Raw genomic sequence first — 19,568 nt, 5'->3', positions numbered from 1 at the left:
GTCCAAAATAAGCCCATAGAAACGCATAAGGCTTATTTTGGACAGATTTTGGGGAGAGTGAAACCTCTCGCTTCGCCTCTTCCTCTATGTCCTTTGTAGAAGTACATGAAGGGATGTGGTGGGTGGGCTTTCAGGACCATGCATCGGCCAGCAATAGGTCACCCTGGTCGTCAGTCGCATTCAAACACAGCGTTGATTGGTCGATGAGGTTTACTTCCAATATTATAAACATGTCTTCTGCTTGCCTACCCTATGAGGCAAGCCTTGGTAGGGACGACCATACATAGCATAGCCCTGAGAAGCGAAGAGTCAGTGCAATTCATTATCAGTTCTGTATCAAACTATATAAAACTCTGCTAAGCATTTTATTTTGTGTGTTACACTCCAATTTTTTATTATGTGTGGAGAATGACGGCATTTTGGTGCACGTGCACGGGTAAGGCATACGACAAGTGGGACTCCACCGTTATTTCATCATTATAATAACAATCTCAAGCACTGCTCTAGCATTTTATTTTCGGGGTTCCAGAGAGAAGTGACAAGAATATAGACCCCTCCTCTGAAGGGCGGAGCGTGCATTTTTATTCCGATTTAGTATTTTTTTGCTCTGACACGTCTGCACTGAGTGAGTGGCATTGGCACACTGTCAATCGCTCACTACCGCTGCCATCAAACAACATAAAGCACACAGGCAGAGGCTCGGGCTCATAAATTTCAGCAGGCAGATATTTTTGCGCATCGCTTTAAAGCGTGTAGCCTAATTAATTTCTCGCTGTTATTTTTTCTATAATTTTTCCACTAACGCTATTAACTTTTTTCTACATTTCATATTTTGTAATATTGCATTTGGCTACCAATGCCGCTCATGATTTATTTAATTTGCAGTTATCTTGGAAATAATTGCTATACATTTACAGGTAGAAGGTACTCATTTACTACCTAAGTGTTGTATTTTGTTTTTAATTGTTGTTGTATTTTCATTCACTTGCTCATTGCTTAATTTCACTTTGGATATTTTTCGCGCTCACAATAATGGGGATTTGAACATTTACAAGAGGAATTGCAAGAGGAAACATAATCAAAAGAAGACCGCTAATAAATGAGAGATCAGCAAGGATCAGCAATACCCAACACGTCAAATCTAAAGAGAAAGACGAATTGACAAGAGGACTCGTGCAGGATACGAGGGACAGCGGCTGTCATTTTGACAAAGAAGTTTTGAAGAATTATAGCTTATGCATTTTCGGACATAAACATTCATAACTACACACACTTCGGACCGTAAATAAACAAGATAGTAAGAAAGTGATTACATGGACACGCGATATTGATACCATCACTGGTACTCACCTATTTATTTTTTCTTATACGCGTAAGCGCAATATCACCAATATTCAGCTCCTTAACGCAACACATGTACTAGTAGTTTTTGTATGTGAGTTTTTCAAGCTAAATTTCCGTTTGTGTGGCTTAGTGCATTGATTCTGTTGCGGCTGACTATGGACGAACAAGCCCGGATCATGCAGGCTCTCGGCGGTGTCAGCTTGGCTGGCCACTCCGTACAAGGAGGCATGGGACTGCAGCCTCCACATGGACACGATGGGACAGATGATGGGCGAAAACAAGATATCGGTGACATTCTGCATCAAATAATGACCATTACTGACCAAAGTCTGGACGAGGCGCAAGCAAAGTTGGTTCATTTATATGTTTTCACTACAAAACAATTTACGCACCATTACGCACTATAGCTAATTAATGCCCATGTAATAACAGGTAGCTAGGCTATACAATGCTGCTCCATACCTGAAACCCACGGACAATTAGTTGCAGGGACCAATATATATTAAAAAGTTAACACCTGTCATCCAGTAATTCTAACAGTTCTGACACTTGCATCTTTGCCTAGTGTGGAGTCTACATAAACTTTTAGGGGAAAGTGCAGGCTATATATTTCATTTACATATAATGTTGCGTATTGGTAGGCTGGGCTACTGTAAACATTGATTGATGCGTATTTGTAGAATAATGTGTTTCACAGTAACTCATGATATTTTAAAATAACGTTGGGTAATGTCCTAATTTAATTCCATAGCAAGTTATTTTCCATTAGTAACAATTTTGAATGTACACTCTTGAGTAGTTTCAATTGTGAATTTTCAACAAATAAACTTTTTTTAAACTAACTTTGAAGTCATACAGAATAGTTAGTATTTCAACAAACAATGCATCCATTGTCATTCGTGTTGACAAATAAGTCTTTATGTTAGAACTTTGAGATGCATGTCAACATTACCTACAGATCCTCCATGTGCAAAGTGAGCAAGACCTCGAAGTTATTGTAAAGAGCAAGGACATTATTCAGTAATATCTTAAAAGTTTTAATAACTGTGGTGTTATAGTGACTATATTTCAATGTTGGTTCTTGTCTCAAACTGAAACAGGAAACATGGACTGAACTGCCACAGAATGAAACCTGCACTCTTCAGCGTCCTCTGCGAGATCAAAGAGAAAACTGGTAAGATTTCACATGCATTAAAGTGTAGGATTAAACAACACGAGGACTGTAATAATAGGAAACGTTGCGGAGCCTCAACGCATTTGCACACCGCCATCTTTATTTTCCTCTAGGCAGCCTTATCCGATGTTATCAAGCGGGAGACAGAATCAGCTCCGCAACGGAGCAAATTTGTAACGGGGAAATGTAGGCTATGGTTTCACCCGTTGAGAAGCATCCATACCCCACAAAAATGTATTATGTGCTCTCACGTACAAATTGATAGAGGGTTGTTATTCGATGGTTCCATTGCCGTGGCATGGACAAGCTGGCAACCTGCACATGTTTACGCTGTGCGTCACATTCTTTCTCCCGTTTCCCACAAATAAAGGACATTCACCGGCTTTGGTGTTTTTAGGCTACACCACACAGCGCCCATTATGTGAGCTGCATCTCAACTATGCGTCGTTGTGTTTTATTAACATTGAAAGTATAGCCTACAGTGATTATCCCTGTTTTCACTATTTAAATTAATCCCAAAATGTGTCAGTTACACTGTAATCTCCTGCATAATGAGGTTTTCTGACCACAGGATCACTATTGACATTATTAGCGCCAGTCTATCTGACCGTTGTTGCCATCTGTAACGCACATACAGCATTCATTGGATCAATAAAGTCAGACGTTTCTAACGTGACAAGCTAAGTGCAATGAAACGGTGTAAAGTGTATATATAACAGCATTGTGTAGCCTAATAGAAAACAACACCACAAAAATATTTGCCAGGCATTCGTGGACAGTCTTTAGAACCAGTCTCTGCACATCATTTGACATTCCTAATACAAATGGGTAGCATACAAATTAGTAATTGTATTAGGGTTAACACATTGTTAGAAAGTAGGACATGATTTAAGATTTTAATTATTATGTATAATTAATTTTAAGTATATCTTTTTTTATATTACATTTGTTTGGTCATCTTAGTAGCCTTCTGTAAGATGATGTGTAAAACACGAAAGGGGAAACAAGCTCCCCCCAAACAACAACATTGTGTGTGTGTCCACTGTGTGAGTGAGTTTGTGCATGTGCAAGCGAGTGAGTGACAATTGTGGCACCATGCGACTTTAGGATCACCTTTTTCAAATTCTAACCTTAATAAATCCACAAACTAATAGGTTGCTAATAGTGGGTTAACCTGTCTTGTGCACCTTTCTTGTGCGTTGCGATGCCATGCAATCCTGACGTCACAGCAAATGCAGCAAATGAAATATGATACACTGATAGCACAGTATTTTATCATAATGCGCCTTTTAATTTCTGTTGTTTACTTAAGGTCGAGTGGGCCTGTAGGTTTTGGTGAAAGGAGAATGCTCATAAGAAGCCACAAACACCACAGCCAATGATGTGATGCTTTTGTTAGGACAGGTAGCCAGTCATTCCAAGGCCAGACGGATATCGTATGGACCTAATACACATAATATAACATTTGGATATGACAAAAAATACGAAGGATTTTATGCCCACATTATTGGAGAAGGCCTTTTTCATGGATAGGATTCCTCTCACAATTTTTATGAGCCAAAAGGAGGTTACTGCTAGTCAACTTCTCACATATAAACCTATTACAAAAATGTGTTTGCACTGCAATGTAAAACACAAATACAAGTTTTCAGTATTGTCGGTGTACTGTATATGAAACATATACAAAATATTGCAATTCATTATTATTGTTAAAGTGTTTTTGGCTTATTTTTTGGGCCAATACCCTATACAGTCTAATAGGCAGAGGTTCTTATTATTGCCCAAAATATTGAACTTTATTAAATACATTTAAAATAAAATGTCCTTTTAATTTGAAAGATTTCAAGTTGTGGAAAGTTTTTTTTCAATCTGTTGCCAGGAGCATTATACTTACTCTTGCTAGTGAATATTTGATATATTTGGTATATTTGATACCAATGGCAAAGTTGCATTAGTTAATGACTACAAGAGACAATACATCAGATTACAAGAGTGATGTAAGCATTTGGCATTTTCCCCTACATGCCGGTCAGGTCTAAGTTTTGTATATTGGTGTCTGTAGAGAGAGAGAGAGGGATGACAGCTGTCAAATACCGGTAAACTCTTAAACCCATTTTAAAACATAGGAAAGTGGCCTATCATACAAAAAAACTTAAATGACATTCACTTGCTACTGCTTCAAAATAGTGATGGCTTGCCAGATTTGTGGCCTTTGTGGGGCTAATAATAAGCAGAAGTGACTTGGGGAAGACCATAAAACTTAATGAACTTCTTGGCCACAGGAGGTGTCCACAGGGGCAGGAGAAGGGCCCGCTTGGCTGCCTTGCCTACTTGAGGCATTCTTTATGCCTGTCGAAAAGGAAGAGGGAAAGCGAGCGTGCGATCGTGTAAGAAAAAGGGACAATGTGATCACTGGATGGTTTAGCTCTATGTAATAGTGTGTGAGCGACTGTGCATACAGTATTGTGTATGCTTCTGCGTGTGCATCATAGATGAATCCATGCATCAATATAAACACACACACGATATGTATCTTTCCCTATACGCTTTCAGATCTAAACCCCACCTGTAGAACTCAAATCTCCATGGGCACATATTGGATTACTTTTTACATATTTATATTTCATATTACATTAAAGATCTAATTAAATATGCATGAGGAATAGAGTCTCCAAGTATGCAAATTATTTAAATGAGCTTGTTTACCAGCTCAGTTGTTGTAATCTTCTTTAATCCCTTTGATGGCCTTTGTTTCAATGTATTTTTCCCACTAAACAATATTCTTCTGTACTACATTGTTTGAGCACTCAATTTAGAAATGGCTGTGTAATAATGCTTCTTCTGGTTGTACATTTTCTCTATCCCAGTCCCTCTGATCAGTGTGTGTTTTGTGTGCCGTTTGGCATTTGGAAGTWGCTGTAAAGTTATTGTTTTTACTTTTATGAATTTAAATCCACTTTCTGTTTTGAATTGAGACGTGCCTCAAAATTCAGAGGTGTGTGTGTGTGTGTGTTTTGCTTGTTTGCAGTTTTGTCTACATCTTATATGTATGAAAACATTTGACAGGTGGACATTATTGATCTCATTGTAACCAGATACTCCAGTGCCTTCATTTGATTATACTTTATCAATAGATACATAAATGCAATTCAATGCAATTAGTTTGATAAGATATTTTGTCGTAAATCAAAGGAGAGAGCAATGTTCGGAAATATAAAATGCTCATTATTATTCTTGGTTCACACTGTATCAAGCATAAATAAAAACAGGCTAAATCAAACCAGAAGTGTTTGTATTGTAGCCATGTAAACAATGACAGCAAACATACGTATTTACATCTGTTTAAAGAGTGAATGGATGATGTGTGTGTGTGTCTGTGTGTGTCTGTGTCTGTGAGTGTGCGTGTATCTGTGTGAGTGTGCGTGTATCTGTGTGTCTGTGTGTGTGTGTGTGTGTCTGTGAGTGTGCGTGTATCTGTGTGAGTGTGCGTGTGGTTAACATGTGGTTTGGAGTCACAGCCTCCCCCCTCTTAGCCATTGACAGAGCTCAGCTGGTCTGGTGGCCTTCTTGACCGGGTTGTTTTTCTTTCCCACTGTGGGCCATTCACATGCCCCTGTGAATCTTTGCCCCTTTCATGTCTGTTCAAGTGGCACACAATCCCAATGTCATTTAACCATGCAATGATCCCATCCGGTGAAAATCATTTCCAACCATGAATTTGACAGCAGTGCAACAAACAAACACAGCTTTAATTATTTTATGTTTAAAGTATGTGCTTCAAAACTGCGCAGAAAATGTATTTTTGGGAGAAGAGTAGAGTAGTTGTATCAAGGCTCTCTTAAACTGCTCCAGGGGAACAATGTGGAACAATACCTGATATATATCTAGAATCTTTACATTAATATGTATGTTAGAAATACGACGGACATTTCAACCTGTGTGGAGAATTAATGTATGTATGCCTCCCACTTAGAATCTCAGAAACTCACCAGGGACCTCGGTGCATGGCGTCAAGGGCGGGGGGTTAAGTTAAATCTATTTTTCCGCTTGGGTCAGTAGCCCGTGTTGTGTGGTTGGGAAAGAGAGAGGGATGCACTTGACTGGTAAACAGACAGATGGGTTTTGCAATGCAAGGCTGTTTGTAGTGTTCGGAGGATTTTTGGCACTCTTATTGTAGACCTAGAGCAGATTTCCTCATTGCTAAGACCCTAGAAGTATTAATTCACTTTGATATGCTAATTAGAGGGCATTATGGAAGAAATGAGATTAAGTGGCAGCATGAAGTCATTTGCTTGTCAGTAAATTGAGTGTTTTTAGCAGGAGGGGTTTGTTTTTTCACTTTCTCTTGGTTTTTGCATTTCAATGAGCTGAATGTGAGATATTGCTAAAACTGCTAGAATTCTGTGCCCTTTTTGTTTTTTCTCTCTCATCATGTTTGACACTAGCAATCTGCAAAAGATCACACAGGTTTGTTCTTCGACATTACTTTTTTTTCACACCTCTTCTGAATTGTGCCCAGCATGTCAGGGGCAGATAAAGAAAAGTAAACTCTAAAAAGATAAGTATGCTGTCATTTCTTTCTGCCATAGCTTGAGGAAGAACTACAGTGCATTGTGGAGGGAGATCTCAGTGCTAATCAGATGTGCTGGGTTTGTTTTCTCTTGCTCTTATTTCCCCTCTCTCTCACCCTGGAAGAGAGGCTTTCAGCAGCAGCGGGAGCAGCAAGAATAACAACGGCGAAAGATTACCTCCATATGGTATTTCTGACCAGGAAAAGAGAGGTTCTGCAGCAGGACTCCTCTTTGATGTGAGGTTTAATCAATAGAAAGAGATTACAGAAAACTATTACAATCTAAATCACAGTGCGCCACTGAGAGGCTTAGTCCTCTTCACAGCTCTCTCAGCTGCACTGCACTCCTCCTGGCTGCTTATTGACCTGTTGTTTTCTTGACCTTTGACTCATCAAGTTCAGAAACGGGAGGTCTGCAGAGGTAAGAGAGTGCAGGAGACTCAGGCTGATCAATGCCCACATCCAGTGTGTAGAGCAAAGGATTAGAGAGACTAGCTACACTAACAGACTAGGGGAATGTCAGCATTGTGTTGGACAGCATTATGTTAGCCTCCTCACACTACTGAACACACTGCTGAACATGCTACAAAATGTGTCTGTTTGTTCATCTATGTGCACGCTGTGGTTATGAACACTGGACTGGCTGAATTAATTTCAGAGTGAGGTTGTAATTAACCACATGCAAGGCTGAGTAAAAACATTACCTTGCGTAAATATTGTTAGGTTTTAGGGGTAAGCATTTCTCAAACCTTTCGGGAACATTAATTTCAAGGCTCTCTGACAGAGTTAATGAGCCACCTTAATCTAGTTTGTTGTTAATTTGACATCCCATTATTATTATTATTATTATTATTATTAATAGTAGTAGTAGTAGTATTTTTATTAGTATTATTAGTATTTGTGTTAGTATTATTGTTACAATGAGAAAACTATCTAAGTTAATGATATCAGTATCCTTACCATGGCCCAAGATCACAAGTCAATATTTGTGAAGACTGCCTTGTTCTTTACCATTTGTTTTTTTATAGTGTTGATTTGTGCACAATACCAGAGTCAATGTATGCCGGGGAACAGAAAGCTATTCAGCAGACAGACAATTGACTTTGGCTGCTTTTTGTTTGAGGGTGCCTCAGTGATGTGGCTGCAGTGACTAGATAGCGCTCGGCAGAATGGTTCTCTCACAGCTGGGTTCCTGGCCGTCTCAATGGCAGGGCCACTTGTGCTTCCTCTGCATCGGGCAGCGGGCAGGGGATTGGGAAGATGGGGCTGTTATCTAAGCAGCTCCCAAATTCCCTCCTTTCTCCTAACAACAGAGAAAAAAGAGCAAGCATATGACAAAGAGAGAATAGAGAAAAAGTAGGGTGCATATCAGTATCAATAGGGAGGGAAAATCTGTAATCTCATGCTTTCACATGCCCTGAGTATTTGTTGTATTTTGTTATCCTGACTCCTACAGTATATAGCAGCACCGGAATCTGATTCTGATCTGAACGAGGTGCTTTTGAACGATAATCCGCTGGTGCTGATGTCCCTCCATCTGTACTCATGCAGAACCTTGCACTTGCCTCTCTCGCTCCCATTTCTATAGCTGGAAGCGTTTTCTGTGGGCTCCTATGCGAACAACAGCCCATAATTGTTTTTTCCACATACGTTATGCAAATGAGTCTTTATGGCAACTGGCATAAGAATTAGCATCCTCCAACAATATTTTAGTAGGTTAATTGCGAAATTTCTAAATTGTACATCTGCGTTGTTAATTAGGCATGACAGAGGTGGTGAAATAGCTATCTTCAGGCGGTGGCAGCCAGGAGAGGCTGCTTGGGATGCAAAAGGGAAGGATTGATTGAAATTGAGGGGTTACAGCTGTAGGAGTGTGGCTGTCAAGGAATACTTCTTCGTGTATGCCACACATTTATTTCACACGTTTGACATCGGTAAAGCTTGGAGCAGCATGGCCCTTGCTTGCTTTCTGTGCACTCTCCATTATCCTCAATGTTCTGGTGCCTCTCTCTGCTAACCAAACAGAGTATCCCACCTGAACCAACATGCTGCTGAAGCGTGATGAATAATAGAAAAGAAAATTAGAATAAATCTCTCAGATCCTCCTCAGCATTGTTCGTCCTCCATCAGGAAGAAAGGCTCCTCCCACATTGACCCAGTCTGGGTATCAATGACATTGTCTTATATTTGCTAATCTCATTTAATAAATATGGTCCCTGCTCCCCCACCCCCAACTCTGGAGCTCATGTTTCATTTAAATACCTTCTATCTCAGATCCCTCGGTTTGCTCCAATCTTTGTTATTCAAGAAAACACAGTGAATATGAACATATAGAATATTAACTCATAGCCAGAATTCTGGTATTGTAATTTCATTGGAGTTGATCAATTCAGTTGGCTTAATTATTCTTTTTTAAATCAATGGGAATATGTTTGTCTTACGTGTGAGTTACTCGAGATGTTCAATCCCTGCAGAATATATCATTTCTTTTTCTACACTATATCCCTTGTGATCGTTGCGTAGCTAAGCCTTCCTCTCCAGGGGCCAGAGGTCATAATGTTTCCCCCTGTGGGCTACATGATGCCCTTATGTTGATGGAGGAACTGAAATGTTGTAGATGTTTTAGGGGCACAGCAACATGGAGGGGGTAGCTTGTTCTCTATCAGGGCCCCAGCATCTGTTAGCATGGCATCTCCTCTAATATATTGCCGCGGCTGCGCGCTCTACAGACCAGAAAGAGACCGGCTGATGAATTCGATATCACCTTTGACTCGGCAGCTATTCTTTGCAGGTTAACCAAATTGTGCTCAGTATTGAAACATTACATTTTCATTTAAAGTGAATGTTCCACCAGCCACGCTGTTTTCAATATTTTATACTTTTCCCCTGACATGTGTATATGAAATAAGTACAATTTGTGATGTGTTGTCATCAATAATTTTGTCAGCAGGCGTAAAAGCTTAAAAAGCCATCCACCCACCACGGTGTTTATGTCTACAGCAAAATGTAAAATGACCATTTACCCATGCAGACCTCGCTGGATGGTTCCTTTCAGATATAGATTTGACAGCGAGTATGTCTGTTAAATCAATTCGTTTCATGTTTACTTAATGACATTTTCTCAATTATACATTGCTAGATTTGTGTCGGTAATATTCAGTTCAAGCCTATAAGGGACTAGTCTGAAAGTGTCTTATGGTGCGATAAGTGATATTGATTCAGTAAGAGCTGATCACAGATCAGGTCAGGTAACAGAGGGACTGGACCATGGGGAAGACACAGTTATAACAATGATACAACTAAAGGTTTGGTTACCGGATGTTTCCTATAGAGTTTCTTTATCTGAGCCCAATCTTGGTCTTAATGTTTTAACRCAGCATCGTTAGATGGTGGAGCTATATTGCCATATAGCAGTTATTAGTGTAAAGAGGGTCAGATAGAGAGACTGGTCTGCTGTCAGTAATGATACTGCTATTTATAGGTCCCCATTTCATTAGCTCCAGTGTTTCAGGGAAGAGATTTTCTCATGGGGCAATAGATGCCTGATGTTAATTTACTCTCCATACACATTACATGTGGACAACCAACATGCCATAATGGGTTTTAGTACAGAGGTGCACCGCTGCTGTTCACAGGAAATATATTTTGATGATGTTATTTGTTTTGGGGTTTATCTATTTTATGATTGGTCGTTTGTTTTCTAGGTTATATGATTCATATAATATTATCCATCTAATAGAGTAACATGTATAGTAAATGGAACTCTTACAGGCGAACCGTTTTTCTCTCAGAGAAGTGTTGGCATTTTCAGATGTAGGCTATTAGATTTACAGATTTTATTTGAGCATTTATAACAGTACAACATTGCAAGGCTGCTACCGTGTTCAAATCATTATCAATGTTATCACACACATGCTATACCATGTCGAATAACAACGCGTGATTGTAGTCCGTTTTCTCCCTTGTTGTACCACATGTATCTTCACTAAAGGTGTTTTCTAAAGTTCTATCCTTATTTGTTCGGCTGAAATGAAGACTCTTTTCCATTGTTCCACAAGCCATTGTTCCACATGTTTCACACATTAGAATGATATATTGAAGGCCGAAATGGGAAAAAGACTGCAATGCAATGAAAATTTAATCAGCGTCTTCTGCTGCTGCTTTAATAAGGMAAATAATTCTTATTGGCTGCTGTGTTAAGATTTCTAATATTTAATTCATAACAAACCTTGCATTATTCTGCTGCTGCCCTGACAAGCCCCACTCTGCTGCCTGCCAAAAGGCAACCATAAAAACGTAAAAGCAGATGTAATGTCTAACGACAACTGGATGACCAGCTTCGAAGTCATCAATAAATACTGTACTGCCTTACATGATACTATTAAAATGGGACAGAGATTGTCTATTTTTACTCAACATTAAGATAATGATTAAAAAAAGTGAAAATATATATTGAAGGTCAGATGAAAACAATTCCATGATGGGGCTGTATTTGTTTTAAAGTCAACATATTGGTTCCTGGTGTTGAACACACAGAGAAACCTTCTATTATTGAGTGATCCAGATTTACTATCTCTACTCCTAGAACAATACACAAGGGACTGAAATCCCCTTCCTCTTCTCGCGTCATATTTACTCAAGCATGGGTTGGTGAATGTATAAGTCTACTCTAAATGTATCTTTCTTTTTCTTCACCTAAGCCCTTGAAGTTCATTTTTTGTGGGCTGAAGCAATGGAAAGATGGCAAGTGGCCAACGACTAGGTTCTGGCTCATGTTACAGTGAAACGGCGGGTCCTGTTTTCGTCTCTTGGTGAAATGGCTTAATTGGTGTCAGAGCCCCAGGGATAAAGGCCTCTTGCTCTGAAACATAGCCACACCGGGCCTGTATTCCCTCAGCCAGGACGAGCGGGTAACGCCTGGTGGTGAATGAGGACTGAGCCGTGCCATAACAATACGCAATGATGTTTGGGATGACAGAAATTAATACGCTCTTGCTCCCAGAAAGCCATGATTAATGACGGCGAGCAGGGGAACGCTGTCCCTCCTTTTACTCCACATTGACGGGCATTGAAAAGCGAAAAAGGCTGGCTTCTCTTCCCTTTAGAAAGTGGAGGTCACCCAGAGTACATTACTGCTATTTTTCTCTCCCTTTTTTCCGGTGGGAGATTGGATGGTTCCTCCTAATGAATTTAGGATGGGTCCGCTCCCCAGATTTGTGAGCTGGTATCCTGTCCACTAGCATGCTGTTGGGAGTACTCAGTCTTTCCTGGAGTTATGGCTGTTAGGAAGTACATGGGAAAGGAAAAGCGCCTACTGATATATGGAATTACTTATATTACAACATAACAGGTATTGACTGATGTTTGCTTGATATGTTTAACAGATGTCCCTAATATCTCCACTACATGTCTATAGATATTATAATACAGTTAATGACATGTTGGCAACCTAGATGCATGTATCAATAKGATTGATCATGTCTGTACACTTGGAAAAGGAACAGCAAACAAAAATAAGATATATTCGATGTTGTGAAGAAAGGATGATGACAATGTGCTTTTTCATAGTATGTGTGTTTTGGGATATTAGCAACAGTAATTTAATTTAACATCTTAAACATTGAGGATTTTCTGAAAGTGAAAGATTCGGGAGCCCATGTGTGAACACACTGAGCTGATGTGCAGTAGCCATGATATGAGTGTCTGTTGTGTCCTAGCAGCAGACACATTAATATTTAATCCTGTGTGCCACAGACATCCCCAGAGCATTCTGTTCAGGCCTTACTTTCACTAATGTCTTTTCCACCTTACCAGGTATTTCATTTCTACGTAATGGAGAATTAAAGCATGCATTAGGATGATACCAGGCACCTTGTAAGGGATTTCTAAGGTCATTTCTCTCTGCACATTGCAGTGAAAATTCTAAAAGCAAGTTTTGCCAATGGACATTCTGCTGACACGGTGTATTTCCCTCACTTCTGCTTCTCAAATAAGCACTAGCTTTGTCAGAATGATTGATACATATTTAGGTAGCACTTTCTTTCTCGTAGCACTGTGGAAGGTAGGAGTGTATGCGAGCAGCAGAGAAGTCAAAGTTTTAAACAGTGAATCAGTAAGCCTCATAAGGGTCTCTCTCTGCTCTCAGACGGGTGCGTAGGAAGAGAATGTCAGCTTTGATTTGGCTTGTCAGTGATTTGAATAGTTACTATCTCACCATTCGTCATTTCAATTGTTTCCTGTGTGTGAAGGCTCAAATTTCCCATCAACAAAATCTCACAAAGTCACTGAATCAGCATAGTTGCAAGGGTTTGTTTACTATTTAAACCTCTACAGTTTTACTACATATAGTAAGTTGTGTCAGTCTGTACTGTATATGTAATGCCCTCAATTTGCTTTCGGTCTTTTAATACAATTATGCAAAGTGATAGGCCTCCCATGCAAATGTGCACATAGCTGGGTTAGAACAGAAGGCGTGGTTCCCCACATTCTCTAAATAATGAAAAATATCCCCTAACGTAGTGTGTGTGTGTGTGTGTGTTTTTGTGTGGGTCGGCCGACCCGTCAGGTCCTGGAGTGAAGGCTGGGTGCGAGGGCGCCTGGTACCTCTGTCTGTAAGTATGCCGAGCACGGCCTGGCCTCTCCCGGGTGCTGATGGAGAGCATGGAGTGGAAGAGTTAATTTATTTAATGACTGAGTGTCTTTTATCTCCCGAGCCCTGATTAGAATCCATGCTTGATGAGGGAAGGGATAGAGTGGTGTGCACCAGCCTCACGCACGTAGACCCACGGACTCCGATTCCTCCATCCTTTCTCCTCCCCACCCCCACTCTATCCGTCTCCTCCGCTTTCTCCAGTAAAGATCACAAACTAGGGTTAAGGAAAAATCATGCTATAGAGTCAGATATTTTACAATTATTATCTGTACACCTTTGATAATTGTGTAGCCTACCTTGTATATGATTTAGCATGGTGAGCTAAAGGGAGCGATCCTGGGAAATCCGAGTGAGGAGTAACGTTACATTGTAATTGTGATTAGTTGTGTGTGGCGTGGGGCGTGATAAAGATGTGGCTKTGGAGCTAGCTGTATGAACGTGGGAAAGCCAAACAGTGTGTGTCACTTTGGCAGCAGTGGCTGTCAGCAGTGGGGAGCTGCTGTTGTAAAAACCATGACCTCGCTCTCTGCCAGCATGCCTCTTGTGGAGCCAAAGCACTGCCCTGCAGATCTGGGCCAGTTGTGGGACGGAATGCAAAAAACACAGAGGACAGTGGAAATAAGTTCTAAAACCCTAATTGTGAACGGGTGGAAGTAATGACACACTTCTCTGAGCTATCATGACCAGAGAGGTGAGAGAGAGGGGGAGAGAGGTGAGAGAGAGGGGGAGAGAAGTGGCGCAGAGGGAGAAAATACTCCCTGCTTCTAACATTTCCATAAGCCATCATCAGTAATGCAACAGCAACCTCACAAACCAGAAATGATTTCTTCAGGCATTTCTGTCAAGTCTTATTCAAATAACACCAGCCTCACATTTGAATAACAGGCGACATTTTGAATTAATTAATCAGACAAGATAGTCTAGGCCTCTTCTCATTAGTCTACGGGTCAGGCTGGGGAAGATATATGCGCTGGAGATGATATACTTCTCTTTAATAGTGATTTATGGAGATTTTGGATTGCGCTCGATTTGTCAAAGGGCCTGGTAGCAGAAGAAAATAGGACAGTACATATTTCATTACCTAATCTTTGATTGATTCCATGATGCTAAAAGATATAATGCTTTTGTTTAGATGCATGGAAATCTCTTGTTGAGGCTGCAACCCAACATCGAGAGCAGAAACACAAACACACACACACACACACACACACACACACACACACACACACACAACACCACACACACACACACACACACACACACCAGCGCTTTTTAATCTCCTCATAGACCTTTCCCATTTTACTTTTCCTATGCAATTAAGCGAGGGCTGTAAATTATAACTGTGCAGTACTTTAATTATCACAGTGTAAAAATAGAGTTCCTATCTTTGAGAGGATTTCATTAACTTACTGATTATCCTGTGTGTGCTAAATTTGTTCTTCCAGAATAATGCGAGGAATTGTATTTACATTATGTAGTAGGTATGTAGTAGGTATGTACTGACGCAGCCAGCCTTGGGCTATTCTGGCTAGTGAAATWTAAGTACCTCTTCTAAAATAGAGACAACATATTCATGTCAGTTCCCAAGTCAATAAGATTCTTGACATTTGCTGACAGCTTGGTGTTAAACTATTTTGGCTTTGAAGTTGTTTCCGTACTGTACTGTAATGTAATGTAAGTTTAATATTTAGTATAGGTGTGAATCCAATACATAACAGTTTTATGACATGCTCTCTTTCTTGTTATTTCTTGGCCACAACAACTTGATGTATTTCTTTCTTTCATTCATGAAAATGATTGTTATCCACTGTGCAGCCAATTATAGTCAACCTACTCTGTTTATTGCTCTTAGAAACTAGTGTTTGTGGTTGCAGATTGAAGTACAGCAATGTTTTAGCTGTATGTATATGTCTGTGAGTGTGCGTGTGTGTTCCTGTTAGTTTGCTTTGGGCCGGTGGTATTAACACTGTGTGAGAGGATGAGGCTGYGGTAGGATCTATTCATAATTCTCTACTTGGGCATGACTTTGCAAGCGTGTAATTGGGCATGGGCCTAAACTTATCAGGGTAAAGGCTGTTTGTACAACCCGGAGGTGCAGAGAGACTGCTGATCTTCACCTGCTAGAACTCCTTAATAATACTGACTATTCAACAACGACTGAGGTTATAACACACAAGCATTGTTATTGATTATTGTCTGATTGCCTTACATTGGTGGAACGTGTCAGTGTGTCTTTGACTCAGTTCATTTTGCACAAATCTGTCATTTTGGTGGTTTCGATGGTTGAATATAAGACATATCCCGGGATCTGGGTTGTGGATAAGGAATTAAAAACGTGTCACCTCCTCACTGGCCATTTGGCTAATATGGCAGGACTTGTGACAGCACTATGTGTGTGTCAGAATGGTATGAGCTGTTGCCATTCTGGTGTGCGGGCAGCCAACACAATATGCACCACCGTTGTGACGAAACATTCAAAWAAATTGCTGTCAGCCTGCTGAAACACCAAGTGCAGAGATTTCCATCTGACGTGTGGAAGACCCAGACATGCAGTCGTGACAAGTAACGCTGGAGCACCTGTGAGAGACTGACGATAAAAATCAGGATATGCCTGATCCTCGGCATAACAATACCTACCATTACTTGATATTATTACTCTTCCTTAAGAGAGAGCTCAAGATGGAGAGATATTTGAAACGTGGCAGCGTTTTTAAAGCCTGGGTAATGAATACACGCCTGCTTTTTTATTTTTTATTTTACTGCACAATTCATTATACAGTAAAATACAGGACTGCTGATATTGAACTGTAATTTCTCTTTGCATTATAAATACATTTAATACATTTCAACTCCCCTTTCTGAAAGAAGAGTATTTTCTTTGAATTGCAAAATTGGGAACGATAGGTTTACTTTTTGCACAATTCTGATTGTGATTTCTAAACATGATGATGTTTCACCCATAGGCCTCCAGTGCTTTAAAATTTACACTGCAACATTTGAGTCAACTTTAGAATGAGAAAACGCTCTGCAGAAAACCAGAGGACACGTTGTAAAATCTGCCATCCATTCTCCACTGCATTGTTATATTCTACCTTATAGGTTGTTAATGAGGAATAGGCCCTCATTATGAGTTTAAGGATGAGAGAGGAAAGCTTTTAATTAATGATATGTAAATGGTTCTGAATTGATTATGTTACAATATCAAGAGAGATGGGTAGAAGCTGTGGTGTAATATATTTTAATTAAGAATTAATTAAAAATGATGGCAATTTTATAGAGCCTCACAGAAAATAGTGGAATTTACTCTCTGTCAGAAGTAAATTAGCCTTTGATTAAATAAACGAGCACATACTGTATTTATAGAAGAGTTATTTTTAAACTTTGCCAGGAAGAATTACACAGTTTTTCACAAATAATTAGCACCATGTCAGTGGTCGACCAATAACTGAGTTTGCCATGGGTTAATTGTGATTTATCCCAATTATAATGTATTAGATTTCCTTGATTTGTGTCAGCTGAAGTTTATGGATCAATAAAGCTGTATTTCATTTAATGTATTTAGTGTCTGAAATTAGATTGGACATAATGAAAGCAATTGAAGTGCATAGAACTGCATCACACAAAACATTGTATATTTATTACATACTGTATATGTATATACTTATCATATATGACAAGTCAATTATAAACCACAAAGATATCAATACATTTTTTGAAGTATCATACAATTTCTCAAAAAATATTAGTTGTGACTAGTGTGAGACCCTAGTTAACCTGTATAATAGTGATCTATTCTTTGGAGAAAATAAAAAAATATTGGAGACATTAGGTGCACTAATCGTGTGCAGTAGTTTATCAAGGCAGCACAGGCCTTTGTTCTCTGCAAATACTAGCATGCGTGCTCTTTGCAAAACTCTGCGATCAATGGCAGAGATGCTGGTATCACAGCACTCAGAGAAGGCATAGCTCGGGGGAGGGGAGGGGGGTCCCTGGTGGTTCATTTTGATTGGAGCACAGAGTTTTGTGTTGAAAGGCCAGGGAGAGACAGGCTGTTGGAACCAAATCCCCCTGGATCAGTTAGAGCTTTGCAACAAAAACACCTTGATATTCCGAGGGAACATTTTGCTCTGGAAAATAATGAATTTAAATGAATGAGCTATTTAAAAACTGAAAAAATAAACAATGAAATGGCTATAAACGACGCGTATGTTTGTGTGTTTACATTGTATGAATGTGTATCCTGTGTAGTGTATTGGGTGGATTCGTTAAATATACAATACTTATGTAGAACTGTACGTCAAAATGTTATAGTGTATAGTCTAGTATAAAGTATTGATTTGTTATTATCAGTTTTCTATTGAACGTATGTCAACAGTACTGTATTCAAAAGTCACATACATTATGGATGTTCAGATGAACCAGGCTGTTAGCTGAGTAGTGCTGTTAAGAAGCAGAGAGACAGAGAGAGAGCAGAGCAGAGAGGGGTTTGTGAGAGGAGAAGATGAGGGCTTTGATGGGGTAATGAACCAGTTCTGGGAGGCAGTGTGGACATGGTGGCTGAGAGGAGATGGGGTATCAGTCCTACTCCCCCCCCAAACACACACGCACACCAATGGCTGGCCAAGCCTCTCTCTTCTCTGACACCTGCAACCAGTTGCAATATATCACTGTCAGGATTGCTTTCCCCACCCATCTGCATTTGCACGTTAGTTACCCATGGAGGCCCTCATCAAAAAAGTTGAGCAGTCCTGACACAAGCTCCCTGGTGGGAACACGGAAGGTGAGGCGATGTTGGGAGGTGCCATGGCGGGTGTCACTGCTGGCTGCACTCTCTCCCAACACGAACCTGATTAATACTGAAGGCAAAAATGGATTGTTAGCTCATTGGCTGTAAATGCTCAGATATCACACCAATCACTTCCTAAGTTAAATATTGAACACATCACATGAAAATCTTGKCTTTGGTTCTTGATAGCTGATATAGGCACACATTAAGAAAAATATATTACATCACACTTCCATAGCATATTTCCATTGGCGGTTATCGTAAATGGAGTATAACACTGAAATAGTCTGAGTCTGAGGTAATCTAGGTTGAAGTTCAGAGTCATTGATCGTCAATTAATGGCTCCTGTATCATCTGCAAGGTTGTCAATCAAATTGGTTGTGAGTCTGGTCATTGAGGAGGAAGTGAATGCATGGTGCCTCCTATGTGTGTGAGCTCACTGTGGCGTGGGGGGGGGGGGGGGGGGCAGTAGTCATCTGACAGTGCCACTGTTAGCTAGCGGTCAGTGAGTGGAGCGGTGGCTCCGGCCACGATGGCGAGGGGTCAGCATCTGAACTCGCTGATGGGAGCCAGAACATGAAACAATGCCGGGGGAACGTCTGGTGGGCGAGCTGCACAGAATTACAAGCGAGGGAGTGGGCCTGCTGAGGCAATTACGGCTTAATGGGGTCATTTGGAAGGCAATTGCCAGGGGTTAATGTAGTATGGAGAGATGAGGTGAGATTGAAGTGAAATTTGGGGCTAGTAAATGTGTTCAAATGAAAAGGGAGCGAGCAGACATGTTGTGCATCGACGAGTTGGGAGGTTGGATGGGGGAACGAGAGCACAGGCACTCCCAGCAACACATATGGACACATGGCTCTATCTTTCACACTCATGCACACACACACACCATATGCCCTGGAAGCACTACCTCTCTCCCTACTGGAGGTCTTCTTCTCTTTCTCCTCTCTGTCTCTTCTGTCTGCCCCTCTGTTCTTTCCATGGCCTCTCCTTGTTGGCTGCTCTCTGAACAAGGGCTGCAGTGTTTCACCCCTGCTGA

At 40.4% G+C, this 19,568-nt stretch overlaps 1 protein-coding gene across 11 annotated transcripts in view; it reads left to right on the top strand.

Moving 5' to 3' along the window:
• Positions 1-277: 277 nt before the first annotated feature.
• LOC111957780 (pre-B-cell leukemia transcription factor 3) overlaps positions 278-19,568 on the top strand; it is a 77,557-nt gene continuing 58,266 nt past the window's right edge. For 3 of the 11 annotated variants that reach the window (XM_023978779.3, XM_023978776.3, XM_070437115.1), the window contains exons 1-2: positions 452-1,693; positions 2,445-2,518. In XM_023978779.3, coding sequence (XP_023834547.1) covers positions 1,500-1,693; positions 2,445-2,518 — 268 coding nt within the window. In that variant the 5' untranslated portion in view covers positions 452-1,499. The other 8 variants (XM_023978786.3, XM_023978784.3, XM_070437118.1 and 5 more) reach the window with 6 other exon arrangements.

This window comes from Salvelinus sp. IW2-2015, linkage group LG33 (assembly GCF_002910315.2).
Source record: "Salvelinus sp. IW2-2015 linkage group LG33, ASM291031v2, whole genome shotgun sequence".
In the NCBI taxonomy this organism is placed as follows: Eukaryota; Metazoa; Chordata; class Actinopteri; order Salmoniformes; family Salmonidae; genus Salvelinus; species Salvelinus sp. IW2-2015.
The sequence above is the reverse complement of the archived record's forward strand: the minus strand, read 5'-3'. Positions and strand labels throughout refer to the sequence as shown.